A 16,288-nucleotide genomic window follows, 5' to 3' on the forward strand; every position below is an offset into this window, starting at 1 on the left:
ACGCACTCCACTACTGCGCAACGTAGAGCGCTCCTAACTATAGCGTTTGGCTCTGAGAACAATCCCGTAGAGCTCTGAGAGCTCAACAACATTGAGTTATCAGAACTAAATAACATTTTGTTACTGTAACTCTACAACGAACAGTAAACTGTGTATAGTTGTGGTAACTCTACAGTTACGTTACCAGAACGAAATTTTTTTTTCCGTGTACGGGATTGTTCTCAGAGCCAAACGGTATAGTTGGGAGCGCTCTACGTTGCGCAGTAGTGAAGTGCGCTGACATATTTCATAACCTTCTAAAATGACAAACAGAATTATTTTGTTACTAATCCATATTATTAAAAATATATGAGGACAATTAAGTTCCCAATTTACTCGAAAACTCTATAACTCGAATTTTTTTGCCTTTTCCTTGGAGTTCGAGTTATAGAGGTTCTACTGTACTATAGAGTTTCTATAGCGAAATTTTTTTCTCCGTGTACTTCTTGTTGTTTCATGTTTACGCTTCTTTTTCTGCTGTCGAAGACCGTTGTTTGGAATAAAAATATTTTTTATCTGCGGAGTAGACTTTTACACCATATAAGATTACGAAAATATCCTCTTGGAAAGTCTCATCCTTTTATTACCAGCCCGTGTAAAAAATTCATGATAAATTCATGAAGAGTCTTCATATTTGGATTTTTAGAGTATCAAGAACTTCGATGTAAATATTTAATAATTTAGTTTATGAAATTTTTATTCAGTGAACGCGTAGTTTTAACTTGAAGATATGTCACAGGAATTTTAATAATTTTGTTCATCGTAACAATATTGATGACATCCGAATTTCAAAAATATTTTTTGCTGTCTCTAGTAAATTATCTTTATTATATTCGTAAAATGTTTAGATCGAACTTCGTGATCCTCGATAATCTCTAGATGTAAGAATTCTGGAGGAATTTATCTAAAACATTATTTTCTACACGGGAGTATTGATTGGTTGGGATTAAGGCATTTATTTTATAATCTTCAAAAATTTCTGCTATCGGCGAATTAGTTTTCAAGTTAAATTACAGATTGTTCTTAAATCCTTTGTTAAAATTCTTCAAAGTAATATTTTATAACAAATTTTAATATATATCCTTAAGGAAGTGCTGATGGGCATCGACGCAGTTTGTCTTAATTTATACTGATAAAATATTAACGATTCAAGAGAAAATATTTTAAATCTAGTGGAAAATTTTTAAAAATTAAATCATTTTAAATCGTTTAGGTTTTTACTTTTATTCTATAATTTTTATTCGAATATTCATGGTGAATTTCTAGACAAAAAATATAAAAATGTGTTAACGTTTAGAGGTTACTCCATAAGTCTAATCTTAAAAATGCTCACAAAATTATTTAATTAAACATTTGGGTTACTCCCGTTAAAATTTTCAAAATTCATTTATTCGTATTTAAATTGCATATAAAAAAAAATTAAAGTTACCCAGTGCTCGTATATCCTTAACTTAAACAAATTATTCTAACTTTTGGGTTTACTAATTCTCGTCGACATTTTCATAATTAATTTACTCAAAAGTTCATGAAATATGACATAAATTTCTAAAATATCAGTTAAAAAGGAAAAGATAATTTTATACATTATAAAGGATTAATTTCTCTGAAGTATTGCATTATCTCTTGTAATTTTTTCCACGTATGAATTATTAAGAAAATAAAAAGAAAAAAAAATATTTTTTTTTAAATAGTACAAAGCATGAGTTAAGATTCTCATCTCGGGTTTTATTCACGTCAAGTGTACTCTCCGTGAGATGTAAATTAGACACGAAAATGGCACAAAAAGCTCTAGAGATATAATCTACATAAAAAAGCTTTTAATTTAGTAAGCGATTAATTAATAACACGCTAATTATGTCGATTGTTTTGCGAGTGATGAATTAAAAGTTATAGACGACCGGTGCTTCTTTAATTCGATTTGGCACTTTACAGATTTGTTATCTCTTACTATTATGTTGTTAAAAACAGAAAAGAGTATATATTATAATAATAATAAAAAAACCACTTAAATAAGTCTTGGAGAGAGATTAAAACCACAGGCAGTGAATGTGGTCAGTGAATAAAAAAATAACTGAATGAAAAGTGTTGAGAGATTTTGTTGGACAAATGAGAACGTTGATATTTTTAATGTTTACTTATAATTTATAATCATAATAAATACACTTTCGCGTAATTGGATACATCTATTACCTACAGAAGCAGCAGTGCTATATACTTCGACGGAGAAAAAATTCAGGTACCACTTTCCTCGTGCCTCGTATATAAATCGACAATCTGACACCTTAATAGATGACTCGAATTATACTTGATAATTATAATAGTAAAAGTAAATAATGAGGGCAAACGTCAACCCAGCCGTGATAATTGATAGGAAAAATTAAATGTCATTGATACAAGAAACTAGAGGCCGTAAAGGTGTGTTGCTCTGGTAACCTCAAGGTCTTGTTAACAAAAGTTTAAGTTAATAATTATTAATTCTATAAAAAATATCTCAATTTTTTTTTTCAACTGTTTAGTCTTTAAAATATGGATTTATGAAATTATAGTCAACTGAAAATAAAAATATATATATTTTTAAAATTAACAACTTTAATAAAGGGAGAGCAACGTGACAACATTCAAATTGAACGTCAATAATAAATCTTGTTCACTAAACCAATTATCGGACTTACCGAGCATTTACTTATAGACCTGATCTCGGAAAATTTTTTCAACCTTCGCTACTAAATATGTACAGATATATAAAAGTATAGGGTATATACTTTATATGTACTAAGTAGATGAGAAAATTTCCTCCCGATTATTAAAATAATTTTCTTATTTCTCGTTCTCGTACTACGATGGGTTTAAATAATTTCACTTAGCAAAAAAAAAGTTTTTTTTTATCTAGAAGCTTTTTAGCGACATTAGCAATAAATTGAGTGATTAATATTCACGGAAAAAGAGCAATTTAAAAACTAATTTCTATAGTAATAATTCAGAGGAACTTCGTGTAAAAAATGAAAAGATTACTTTTTCGAATAAAATTTTTAAAAAGTAAAATTCCAAGTATTGATTTTTTCTTTAAAAATTTTTCTCGACTTTTTAATACATTAAAAATATCCCGAGCACTGATTTGCTGCTAAAAAAATAATAAAAGCAAAGTTTATATGTACGAGAGAGTCATGGTTTTATGAACCAGAGTGTTTTCTAATTCAAATTAGAGCCTCACACAGTGTAGCTCTGTATCATGGGATGTGAAAAATAGTTTGAAAAATGTAAAAATTATAATAACGTTATGCTCGGTCCACAAAGACCTTGACACGTGACTACTAGACTGTTATTATTACATTAAATTAAAATATCTTTAACTCCAACTAATTTCACTTCTCTATTCTATGTTAATTTCATTTTTATTATCTTTTTATTTTAACATAATTCTAGTTGTTGTTATAATTGCTATCAGACTCATCTGCGCATAAAATGCTTAAATTTAAAATTTAAGAACATTTATGAATTATTATTATTATTTTATTGTATTTTTATAAAATTGTATTAAAATACTAAGATTGAGAGATAAGCGTATTTTTCTTGGAATAGTAAATTATTTGCAAATTTAATAACCAAATAAGCTAAACTTGGTCCCAAGACTAAATGACGTCACGTATCGCAACAAAGTCCAGTCACATTAGAGCATTGTTTGGTATTAAATGTTATATTGTGGTGTATGGATGAGAACATTGTATGTATATATTGTACAGAGTGCCTCCCACTACTTAAAAAGTTTTCAGTGCGGCCTGATGGGGAAGACGGGCCATAACTCAACCCAAGAGGCCACCAATCGAGCAACTACCACTTTCGTTCATAGTTTGAACCGAGCAGAGTGTCGTGGACAGGTGTGCTACCGTCAAAGAGTACAGTCACGCGATATCGATTCTCATTTTAGAGCTCCCGTCTATGCATTCATTTTTTATTTATAAATTCGATGCTTATTTATATTGTATCAAATATCTATCACTATTTATTAACTGTAAATTTTGAATAAGATAAAAAGTGGTGATTTTTTTTTCTTTTTATTAAATCCGTCAACGGTGAGTAGACTGACAGAGCTCATTAATAATTTTCTGTATTAACAATTTTTTTTCAAATTTTCTCTCACTTGATACTTTTTTATTAAATATTGACTGTTATTTTCCTACAGAACTTTATTTTTTAACTCAACTTTACCGGGAAAAGCAAGTAAAAGTATTATAACTTTAAATAATGTTAGATTTTAAAGAAAATTCTATTTACCTCTTTGAAATAAAAAAAAATTAATAGCTTTTATCCGAGAGACGTTAAGATTTTTTGAAGCTTCAATTTAATCTGATTGCGTTGGTACTTTTATTTATTATTATATTTTATTCTATATATCTTCTTTAAGGATTACGTAGTATTAGTGCAAAAAATTTTTTAGATTACACTTTTTATGTTCTTACAATAGCTTCAGTTTCTTTGTCATGATCGTGATCGGGTATGATGAATTTCATCGAGCGTTGTGTTATACAATTGAAAAAAAAAATGGTAAAAAATTGGTATAAATTTTTTTTTTTTTTTTGTTGTTTATTTGATTCCAATTTATCACGAGGGTTTTATATTAGGCGGCGCAAAGCGCATTGACTGCATGAGACCGTGAAGTAGGTTATTTCAGCATAAGAATGAAATATAGTTTCAAGAAGTAAAAACCACGCTTTAATAATAAAACAAACTAAAAAGTATAAAATAATTTTGAATGCTTTTTTATAAGTTTAGAATAAGAATAGAATGCTTATTAATAATTTAAGTTTTATTTATTCGTGATTCATTATTGAGAAAGTAATAAATCATTAAATATTTATAAGCAGTTAAATAACATTTTTAGAAATTTTTTTTTTATTAATTTGTTAATTAGAAAAAAATTATGGAACAGTTTTATAATTATTTCACGGGTACAACAACAGCTCTGTGAAATTTATTAAAATTTTGGTTAAATTTAGAGAATTTAATTTGTAAATTTGACTACTTTTAAATAGTTTTTACAAAATTAGTAAAATTATTGTTTGTAAAATTAAGAAAAAAATACGCTTTAATAACAAACCGAACTTAAAAGAAAAAAATAATTTTGAATGAGTTTTAATAAGTTTAAAATAAAAATAGTGACTAACAAGAAAAATCGACTTTATTGTAAACATTTGTGGAGTGCTTGATAAAATTGTTGTAAATATTTTATTGGTAGATACTTATAAAAGTAAAATTATTACAAAAATATCATAAAAAGCACCTTAGGCATTTTTTTTTTGCAATAAAACGGATTTTTTTTATTAATCATTCTATATTAATTTTGAATTTATAAACAATCACGCAAAATAATTTCCTACTTTTTAGTTTGGTTTGTTATTAATCCATATTTTTCAATTTTTTTTTTAAAAAGGACAATATTTACTGGCATTTTATTCATAATCTATAAAATTAATTTTTTTTTATCCTGATGATCCTCGTCAGGACATTAGGATAAAGTTATTAAATTATTCTATTGTAATCAGTTGCTGAAACATGTGGAAGTCGTCAAATTTATCAGAGGTCTTAAAGGGAAAAATTACATCGAAAAATTTTATTTCATAGATAGATATATACATACAGGTCAAGCTAATAAAAGTGTAATAATAAAAACAGAATCGAATAAAACAAAGTTATTATTTAGTGTGAAAAAGTAGTATAGCATAATATAGAATCGGTGTTATTTACTTATATACCAAGATAGTTAGCTGTCACGTCAAACATCGGTTGCTCGAAGTGTGTAACTTCTTCCGGTTAGGGTCATAGGATATTCCTCGGCTGTACTCGTATAAGAATACGTGAGGAGATACAAGGCTATTGTACAATAACATCATAGACAGGCATAAGACACCCACCCTATAAGTACTAAATAACCGTTGGGCACGGACGGTATAAGGACGAGCGAATATATTTATGTGGACATTGTCTTCAGCCAACGGAAATTCATAAACGATTAGTACTCGATTTGCATCATTGGCTATCGGGAGGCCGTAATGTATTTAGACATGGGAAGTTATGCTCATTATTTATTACTTTATTACTTATGACTATGACATAATAAGTATTTGAATTAATTAGCAGCCGTTATCCGTTAAGTTAAGAAAGTGAGAGCTTGCAATACAATGAGCAATTAAACAAAAATTTTTATTGAGTTAAGGAGTTAATAGCAATAGAAAAGTATTTTTATTTTTACGGCAGATAAATGCAGATGTGTAATTGGTTGTTTGAGAGTTAATTTTTTCTTAACGAGATATTAAAGTGACGTTAATACGGTCTCTGTAGATATGATAAACGCATGGCTTTGAAATAAGTAATAATAATTATCAAATTGAGTATGTATATAAAAATTTCCTTACGTGTGTTGAGTTATTTTTCAAAGCGTATAAATAACGCTGATGCTTAATTAATGTTTGAGAGCAGTATTTATGTGACTAATTATTATAACTTGCCGCGAAAGTCACGTTTAGAGAATATTTTACGAGATTAATTAGTTTTTTTTTTTTTTTTTTTTTTTTTTTTTTATTGCAAGTATAATTGGCATTTGCGTATAAAAAAATAGAGCGTACAATAGAAATTACTGATAATAAATTCGATAGTTTAAGTATAAATATTTTATGAGGATAATTTATATGCTCTCTTTGTATTTTTTATTAAGGATTTTAGAATTCGAGATAATATATTAAACTGATATTTATCGTCGTGTACATAGAATGTATGAATTTTATTATTTATGATAGTTTGAAATTTTAAATAAAATTATTACAAATCCCGTTGAACTTAATAAATCGTAAGTTTATGTAATAATTTAGTTTGTTATTATGTTTTTTTTTTTTTATGGACGAATTAATTTTTTTTAAACTACTTTAGTTATTGAGTTAATGCTGGCTGAGCGTAAAAAATATTGTTACACAACATTGTGATACAAATTATTATTTTTTATATTAAAATAAATTAATTACAGAAAAAACTGTCTGTTATTATAAAAGTGAAATAATTTGATTATTAGAAATTTTAATTTAATAATTTACAAGTCATATCTTTCTAATAACTTTCAATTTTTTATTTCAATAATTCGCAGTTCATAAAGCAAAGATATTATTTATACCGAGGGGACGAAAATCTTGTTAAAGCTTAATGATCAGAGGGACTGAGCTTTATTCAATTAATACAAATAAAAGTATCAATTTATTTCAATTACGTTGAAATTTAAATAATAAAAATTTGTTTTAATAAAAAAAAATTAAGTATCGCAGATTGAATTTTTCTCGTAGAATGTCCGAAAGACGATGCAATGAAAATCCAGCTCTAGATTCAAATTACATAACGATCCAACTCCTGATTCTACTCGACAGAATAAGAAGTAAAGGACAATGAATAAAAACGGATGGAGGAGACCTCAGTGTTTCCTCAAAGATTAATTTTATTTGTGTCGTTGCGGCATCTCGTTTCAATTAGTTAAAACATTTTATTTCATTTAGTTTGTCTTTTTTTGTTATCCTTTTTATGAAAAACTCTTTTAATTCAACAAACGTACACTACCGACAGGCAGCCAGATATATACCAACTACTTCACCAAACTGATGATGTTGAGAAAGTTAAGATAGATAGAAGAAATGTGGCGAAAAAGTAGTATTCTATCCAAGTTTTCCATCGTCTCTAAGCTGTATCTAGTGGCGAGCACTCTAGGGATTTTTCCGGTACTTTTCTTTGGAATTCTACGCTGTATACTCTGAATTTTATTGTACATAAAGTAAACTCAAGTAAAACACAAAGCAAAGACGGAAGTCGAGCTAAGTATTCTCATTTTATAGCTGTTTTAGTATAATTACGATACTATACTACCTTTTAATTTTTATATTACAGTGTCGCAAACCGATTTTATTTATACGCTTTTTACGTTGTCGTACAGATAATTTCATTATTTTCTTTATCTTGATAGCCTCGGGTTCATTATTCGAACTCTGGTATCATTATATAACTATATAAACTTGTAGGTTAATGGTAAAAAATATCAAAATTTTTTCTACCTCCATTTCAGGTCGGTCTTTTTTAGGCCAGGTTATTTTTTTTGCTATCATCCTTGTTAATTTTTATAGTGCGCGTGAATCAATTATAATTAAGTTAGAATGTGAAACTCTGACTCTGAAAATAGAGTTTAGTTTTATATTGTACCGTACAGATGTTTTTTAGAGTAGCTAAAGAGATTTTCATGTCCATTCATGTTAGCACTTGCTGGAAAATCAATGCAGCTTCATTTGCTATCCCGGCAAAAGCTTGATTGGGTTTTAACTAGCATTACATTTTACACGTCAGTTATTAGATTTCTGAAGATTCTACATAAAAATCTTCATCAAAAATAGAACTTTATTTTCCGTTGCATTGACGGAGTAAAATAAAAATAAAATAAAAATATTTAGAGAATGTGAGCAGTGACTTTTGGATATGTACCTTGAGGCTTGAATTGGCGATTCAGAGTAGCGTTTTAACCTTGAAATAATTTTTTCCATTTGTTTACTGCACAAGAGAAATCGCGATGCGTGACAACATCTTTATGAGTGAGGCAATTTGTTATGTAAATAATATTGTTTAAAAACATCTCTGTACAGGTGTAATTATTTATTTATTTTAAATTTTATTAATCAAATAAAAACTTTTGACGTATGAGTCGATACTCATAACTCAAGTGTGTAGATATTACTTGCAATTTATTGTATTTTTTTTAAACTATTCAAAAATAAACTTGCGTAGTAGGTACCGACTATAATTAACTTGTCAAATAATTTTTTTTTTTATCCAATTAAATATTTTTTTTTTTTATTTTTAAGTAATTCAAGTTTTTAATTGATCGAGACTTTCATCACTCATCACATTTTCAATTAATTTTCAATAAAAAATTCTTAAAAAAAAAGTTAATAAAAATATTTTTTCTTTCAAATTTACATAATTTTAATGAATTTTTAATTTGAACTCAAAATATAATTTGAAAAAAAAAAATATTTTAACAACAAATTTATTGTTCTATCAAAATTTTAATTTATTTTTATGAAGAAACTGTTAAACTAAATCACCTTAAAAGCCATTTTATTTTTTAAGTAAACATTTGTGCAAGCAAAATGTGCATATGGTAATCGAAATTTTTATTTAGTTGAATAAAATTTCTTATCAAAATTGAATCAATAATAAATTTATTTGCAACTAAAAACTTTTTTAATGCATTAAATGGATTGAGTACTTGACTGTAATTGAGAATGAAATACATATAAATAATCTTATAAATAGTCCATTAAGACAAAATTACAAATATTAAAACAGTATTAAATTTATTTCACAGAAGATCAGCACGCTATGATACGAGTCAAAATGGGCAAAATACTCAAGACAGACGTAAATTACTAAAGCGAACACGAAGTTTAGCGGTAATATCTGAGGACGTAGCAAAAAGTGACAGGGCAAGTCAAAACTATCATATTGGTGACCCTAATCTCTTGATTCCTCGGAGACCGCAGCTTATACCACGAGCTAAATTGATCGACAGAAATTCTCTGAAGGACAGGTATTCGATATAATAAAATGATTAATTAACATTAAGCAGATAAATTTTTAATTTCTATCTATCTTTAGCCTATAATAAATAAATGATATTGAGGAACGGTTATTTTAGATTATCTAAGAGCCAACAACATCTTTCGGATGGGAGCGAGAGATACCAGGAGACAAGACCCTATCACTCTCAGTCGACGTGCGATCTCTATACGACACAGGCTCAATCTTATTATCATCTCGAGACACATCGCAACCGCAGCGAAAGCCGTCAAGATCCCGATCGTTTGAATATTCTTAATTGGCCAAGGACTCCGCGCAGGTACAAGAGTCATCAGGATCTTGACACCGTCAGTGGCCTTGTTGATATTGTCGAAGACAATTGGCCTCTTGAAGAGATTCATCGACAGTGTGATGTATATTCACAGGTTATTATTTTATTTTCTCAGTTTGGGGCAGTTCATTCCTTTTTTATAAATAATTCTAAAGCTTGCATGTTTGTTATAATTATTCACACAAGAATCATCATCCATAAACATAATGAAATTCTTCAGTTGACACTGCTAATACAAATGCCAGGGTTTTTATTTTTTGCTCGCTTTTTATAAACTTGTTACAAGTTTACGGTTAAGTGATTTATTTTAATTAATTATTTAGTAAAACAAAAATAAATTTATGAGAAAAGAATTCGAATTAAATTTTAAATCGTTGAGTATGTAAAGCATGAAATAGAAATAAAAAACTCGACTGCGCTTTTGGCTCTGGCATTTTATTAATGGGTGTTTGAAGAAAGATATTACACATAGAGAACCGCAATGCGTATACATTTAATATCAGATCATAAAGAGAAAGAGAAAGAGGCGGATTTTTCCCTTTGCTTTTACTTACTTTTGTCTGTGTATATGTTTGAGCAAAGTAATGTATTTATTTGTATATTTTTAAATCTAGGTCAAACGTAAACGTAAAGAGCACAGAAGTTTGGACAGCATTTTATTTGAAGATGAGGGCGAATTGGAGTATTTTGACGTGTTGAATCTATTGCCATTATCAAAAGTACGACTTGAACTTGACGATTCAGACAACCGTAACAGCAATTCGAGCATCTCTGTAAGGACAAACCAACTGTCACGTATCACAAACTTTGAGGAAGTGCAGGCATTCAGTGAAACTGATGAAGTGTCCGAAGACTCCGAATTACGGCACACACCAAAGATACTCCAGGTCTCTGAATTTTCCGACGACAATCAAGACAACTCTGGGCTCCACGGAAGTAATGTCACGGATGAAGAAAAATTCAAAAGTCATACGATAAGTGGAAACGAGGACGACGCAGACAAAGAAAATGACAACCAAACCGACAACGATAGCCAACCTCCCAAAGTAATCAATAAAACTCGTAAAACCAACACCGACGAAGAATCTTGGCGTAGTCTAATCTCGTTGTCAAGTCGCGGCGCTTGGGAAACCGATTCACATCAGCATCAACATCACTATCATCACCACCATCACCATCGAGAGCCCTTGAGGATAACTGAGGAGGAAAATCAGCAAGGACAACCTGTCGAAGTGGAAGTGGAAGTGGCTGAAGAAGTGGAAGCTAGAGAGGCGCTACCAGAAATAGACAACGGAGATAAAGCAAATAATTCTGTTGAAGAGACCTCATCGAGATCTATCGATGTTGTTGATTCTCCACAATCCGCTGCTGATGATAGTATAATTTTGTTAGCTGAATCAAATGCCTCAACCGTTGATAACAAAACGATACCGGCGGACGAAAAGGAAATAGTTACGGAAATTAAGAGAACTGTAGAAATAAAATCAACTCAGATTCCTGGAATCACTGATAAACTTGATGACAAAGAGAAAATGTCGCGTAGACCACAGGTGCTTAAAATTGTTGACAATGAAGTCACACGTAGACTCAGTCATGGCACTAATAATATCGATAACGATATCGAAGATAAAAGTTGTGTAAAAAAGCACTTGGAAGTAGCTAAAAAAGAGGAAAAAACAAGTGATAATAATAATTTAAGTTCTGAATCCGGAGTAACAATTCCCGTAAATCCTGCAGCTGGGATCAAAGCCGATGTAAGTTATTTTTTATGTTTGTCTTTGTTGGAAGGAGTGGTATTTAATCTCGTTTAGTTTATGGCCTCAATTTAATTTACATTTCAGGAGCCGAACCAGGAATGCGAAAAGCGCTTGAGCATTGAAAGAACCAGGAATTTTTTCGAAGCCAAAAGCTTGGGGATGGAAGGGATTAAAAATGAGTGCAATCAAGGAAGATTCCAGAGGATCGTTAAGGAAACTTCGAACATAATTGGAAAAGCATGTAATGCCGTTAAAGGAAGTCTGGGATTTGAAGCAAGATCTGAGAGTTCTGATTTGGGACTAGGTTCTGATTGTGGAAGCGATACTAGGCGTAGATCTATAGACGATGGAGATGATTGTGTAGACGATACGGGCAATCGTGGTCTCAGGAACAAGTCTCTACAGAGTGATAACGTTGACAAATATTTGAAGCCTAAAACTAACTTAACCAGATCACACAGTTGTGTCGATTCTATAGAATCTCAAGGAACAGATGGCCCGGAATTCGATCATATCCGTTACAAAATCGTTAAGTCAAGATTATTTGGTAAGAATATTTTCAGCAATGTGCAAAACAAAAGTGAAGGCTACGACGGACTGATGGATTATTTGAGAGAATATTCTTTTCAAGAACTTTTACTCGACAATAATGTCGTAATTATTGAACCAGTACGCGCTGAACCGGTAGAAATAAAGGCTCCATCAATGCAGAATAAAAGCAAGTCGATTTCTGCTCCATGCAGCAGGGTCACAGTCGCCAATACTAATGGCACTACTACAATCAGTAACACACAAAAGAAAGGAGAGAATCAGCAATGCGATGGAAAGATTGAAAATGACGTGACAAAGAGCCCGAAGCAATCGAATCTACGGAAACATTTCTTTTACCATCCAATCAGGTATGAAAAATTTTAATTTTATAAATTTAACAGTATTTGCTTTTTTTAAATTTTATTTATCTAGACTTTGTAGTTATGACTAATGAGAAATAATATTAAATAATCAGTTCGGTGAACAGGGTTAATCGGGAGCTTATAGATGAGGAGCTACCAGATCCCGACACGGTTAAGAATGTTCGTGAAATGTTTGAAGCAACTCTTCGTTCTAAAACTTTGTCACGTGCAGAGGATACCAGCAGGGATAGAAGCCATGGAAAACCGAGGAAAAGTGTGAGCATGAAAGATTTAAGCAGCATTGATGGACGTTCCGACGAAAATAGTGAGCGAAATTCAGAAACTTCGAGGTAATGTATTAAATTAAATAACTATTCTATTTTATTTTATCGTTTTTTCATGATCTTGCATCATAATAAAGCTGACTTTGTTTTTTTTCTTTATATTTTTTTTGGGATCACAATGTAGGTCTAGATGTTCTAGCAGAGCTAAAGATCTGACAAGACTTTTCGAGAAGCTCGATAAAAATAGTTCACGTAGCGCACACAACGTTAAAGGGGAGATAGGAACTACCAAAAGCGATTCGAAGACAAAAATTATCGCTCAATCCTTTGAAGCACGAAGTGGAAATACTTCCCCAAGTGATTCCGGATGTGTAAGAAATAAAATAATATCTGCGACACGTTATCGGCAACAGACTCACCACCGTCGTCAGCGTCAGAACCAGAACAGCTGGGATGCTGGAAGTGTGAGTTCTGGGGTGTCAAGCGATTATCCAGATACTGATCCTGGCAGCGGCGTACAATGCACGTCTTCTGAAGATGAAGAGATATACTGTCGTGATGAGGATAGTTCAATGCGGGACCACGACAATGGGCAAGTTCATGGACATTTTGTTTCCCAGGATGTTCTCAGAAAGATACGCGAATGTGGCACTTCTGTAACCTATTATGGTGGTAAGGTCGTTCAAACGTGTAATGGACCTCTTATATCACCAATGAGCAACAAAATGCACAAAAGACATGAACGACTTTTGGGTCTGGACGATTGCGTTAAATTTCGATTAGTAAAAAGCAATTCTTGCGATAGCAGACTTGAATTGGCTGGTAGAGTTATTGAAAGACGCTCCAAATTGGAAGCCAGAGAAAACTTTGCAAAGAGTAACAATAGTAGTTATCATAATAATAATAATAATCATTATGATGATTGTAAAAAAAAATTGGACTTGCGTACTTGCACAATCGCAGAAACACCAAGCATAGAAATCACAGCTCTTGACAGCAATACGAAGTTTGACGAAGAGTCTAGCCAAACGGAAGTAAGTATCACAAAACGCGAACCACCGGTAGTCATTGGATTGGAACCAAAAAAAGACGATAATCGTAATTGCAGTGACTTGTCAGGTTTCAAAGCCAATTTTAAGCTTGGTAAAATGGATGACAGCAAATTACCGGTATTAGCTACAAACAATGGTTTCGGAAGTGCTCTTACTCGATGGCAGATTAATGAAAATCATTGGAATAAAAAACAAGAGTTCGGTAAAATGGAGTTCGAGGAGTTTGAAGTACTTGAGGATAGTTTAAATGGCGATTAAAAAGTAATATCATAATAGAAAAAAAAAATAAATAAATTTGTATTTTATTTTTAGTGAATTCATATTCACAGTAAATTGTTAGTTTAAACTGCGGTATGTAATGTTTTAATTAAGCTTAATAATTAATGATGTGTGCTAATTGTAAGAATATGATAATATATATATTCACGTTATAGGCGTGTATTCATATACATAAATATGTTTGGAGCATAAAGTCAAAGTCAAATCCGGTCAACGGTCAGTCACAATATGTAAATTTACATTCATCCTACTTTAATGTGATTATACATTTTAATTAAATGCGTTTAAAAAATGCTTTTAATTTTCCTATGGATAAAATTTATTTCTTATTTCTACAATATATGTATCTAAATATAAAAAAAAAAATTTTATCATATAAAACATGTAATTGTCTAATATAAAATATATTTTACTTTTAATAATAATAACGACTAGTATTGGAATAGTCATTTAAAACTAAGTGTAATAAATGCATTTTCACCTATTAACTGTCGACCTCAAGCTGTTGGCAAGTATATCTAATTGGATGTTATACGACTTGGAGCACACATTAACCAAGTTATTTCAAGCGGAAACAGTACTTTATATTTACTATAATACTTAACAGTTCGGCGACAAGTGATCAATAAACTCCCCGAGACATTTTTAATATGTATCCCTGATATCTAATCTTGTCATCGCATTCTTTGATCTTCAATGCTGTGTGATAATATCTATTGACCTTAGCAAGTGAAGCCTCTAACTATGATTTAATCCCGGTAAATTTTTTTTCTCATTAATACAAGAAAGAATCATCGAGCAGAAGAGTCTCCGAATTAAGATAAAAATGGATAACAATCTGAGAGAAACGATGTGAGTCATTCCTCGATTCCACAATACGACATTCACTTATAATATTGATCCGCTAAATTTACGTGAGTCATATTATATCTCATTGAAAAGATATAACTTTATGATTAAGATTAAGTCTCACAACTTCTACTCCTGTACTCGGTAGTTTCGTTTGATTGAATTAGTGTTCTTGAAAAATTCAATTTATGCAGAATTTAATCTTACAACTGCAATTAATTATAACTGTAATTCTATTTCTTGACAATATTAATATCCATCTTCTATCCTGCGCGTTTGATAGAATTATACATAGGCGTGTTAAGTTGAGTTTGAATTAAATTACTTAGAGTATGTTGAGGAAAAATGTGGTAAGATTCTCTTACTCTAGCATTTTAGACCTTGTAAAGCTAATTATACGGTAATAAAATAAATAAATAACCCATTTTTACCTGATTGAGTCGTACTGTCAGGTTCAACAGGATGATCCTTTTCATTTTTGGAATCCTTCAAAGCTTTTTGTTGATGTTGACTTTGGTGTTTCGTGTCTTTAGACTCTTTCTGTTCTTTACTAAGAATGGGGCTGATAGTTGGTCCAAAAGTACTTGTTGTTGTTGAGAGACCTCTTTGCGAGATATGCCACCATCGTTTACACCATGTTTCCTGAAATAAAATTATCTTTGATAATTACTTTATCAACTTTGAGATCGTCCATGTATACGCATCCTAATTGATACACTATAACGTAAGTGTAATATAAAGGCTTTGATCGTTTTATTGCCAATATGAGTATTAGTTGTTAAACTAGCAAAACAAGATTCTGTGTTAACGATTAATAGTTTATGAGCATTAACTGTTGATTTAGTATTTGAGTTCCAATTAAATACGAGTGAAATTCAACTTATAATTACATTTCTGACGGCAGAAGTTTATTTTCCGTAGTTTGTATCAGTTGAGCATCTATTATTTGAGCGTGATACGGTTTCCAAACTTTCAGTTAATTTGATTAAATTAATACCAACTAAATATATGGTAATTTATTCCAGAAGCAGAATATATAACCGAAGTTTTTCCTACTGTTTATTTGCTATTTGTTTTGCTTTATTCTATCCAGTTTTAAATAAACAATTTATAACGAACAACCCGGATAAAAATGAAAACTGATGGGTGCATCTGAATTGATTTATTGGAACGAATGCAACAAAACAATTCTTCAAGTTAAATTTTT

At 30.6% G+C, this 16,288-nt stretch overlaps 2 protein-coding genes across 5 annotated transcripts in view; one reads left to right on the top strand and one right to left on the bottom strand.

Annotated features, from left to right (window-relative positions):
- LOC123275331 (calcium uniporter protein, mitochondrial) overlaps positions 1 to 16,288 on the bottom strand; it is a 41,172-nt gene that overhangs the window by 15,079 nt on the left and 9,805 nt on the right. Inside the window, exon 2 of the mRNA XM_044743407.1 lies at positions 15,513 to 15,723. Within this exon, the coding sequence (XP_044599342.1) occupies positions 15,513 to 15,723 (211 nt within the window). The remainder of the gene's footprint in view (positions 1 to 15,512; positions 15,724 to 16,288) is intronic.
- LOC123275329 overlaps positions 1 to 16,288 on the top strand; it is a 33,555-nt gene that overhangs the window by 9,485 nt on the left and 7,782 nt on the right. For 2 of the 4 annotated variants that reach the window (XM_044743400.1, XM_044743402.1), the window contains exons 2-7: positions 9,425 to 9,646; positions 9,755 to 10,061; positions 10,582 to 11,721; positions 11,809 to 12,623; positions 12,731 to 12,967; positions 13,086 to 14,239. In XM_044743400.1, coding sequence (XP_044599335.1) covers positions 9,425 to 9,646; positions 9,755 to 10,061; positions 10,582 to 11,721; positions 11,809 to 12,623; positions 12,731 to 12,967; positions 13,086 to 14,211 — 3,847 coding nt within the window. In that variant the 3' untranslated portion in view covers positions 14,212 to 14,239. Of the gene's footprint in view, positions 1 to 9,424; positions 9,647 to 9,754; positions 10,062 to 10,581; positions 11,722 to 11,808; positions 12,624 to 12,730; positions 12,968 to 13,085; positions 14,240 to 16,288 lie in introns of those variants that run through there. The other 2 variants (XM_044743404.1, XM_044743403.1) reach the window with 2 other exon arrangements.

The sequence above is a fragment of the Cotesia glomerata genome, linkage group LG1 (genome assembly GCF_020080835.1).
Source record: "Cotesia glomerata isolate CgM1 linkage group LG1, MPM_Cglom_v2.3, whole genome shotgun sequence".
Taxonomy (NCBI): domain Eukaryota; kingdom Metazoa; phylum Arthropoda; class Insecta; order Hymenoptera; family Braconidae; genus Cotesia; species Cotesia glomerata.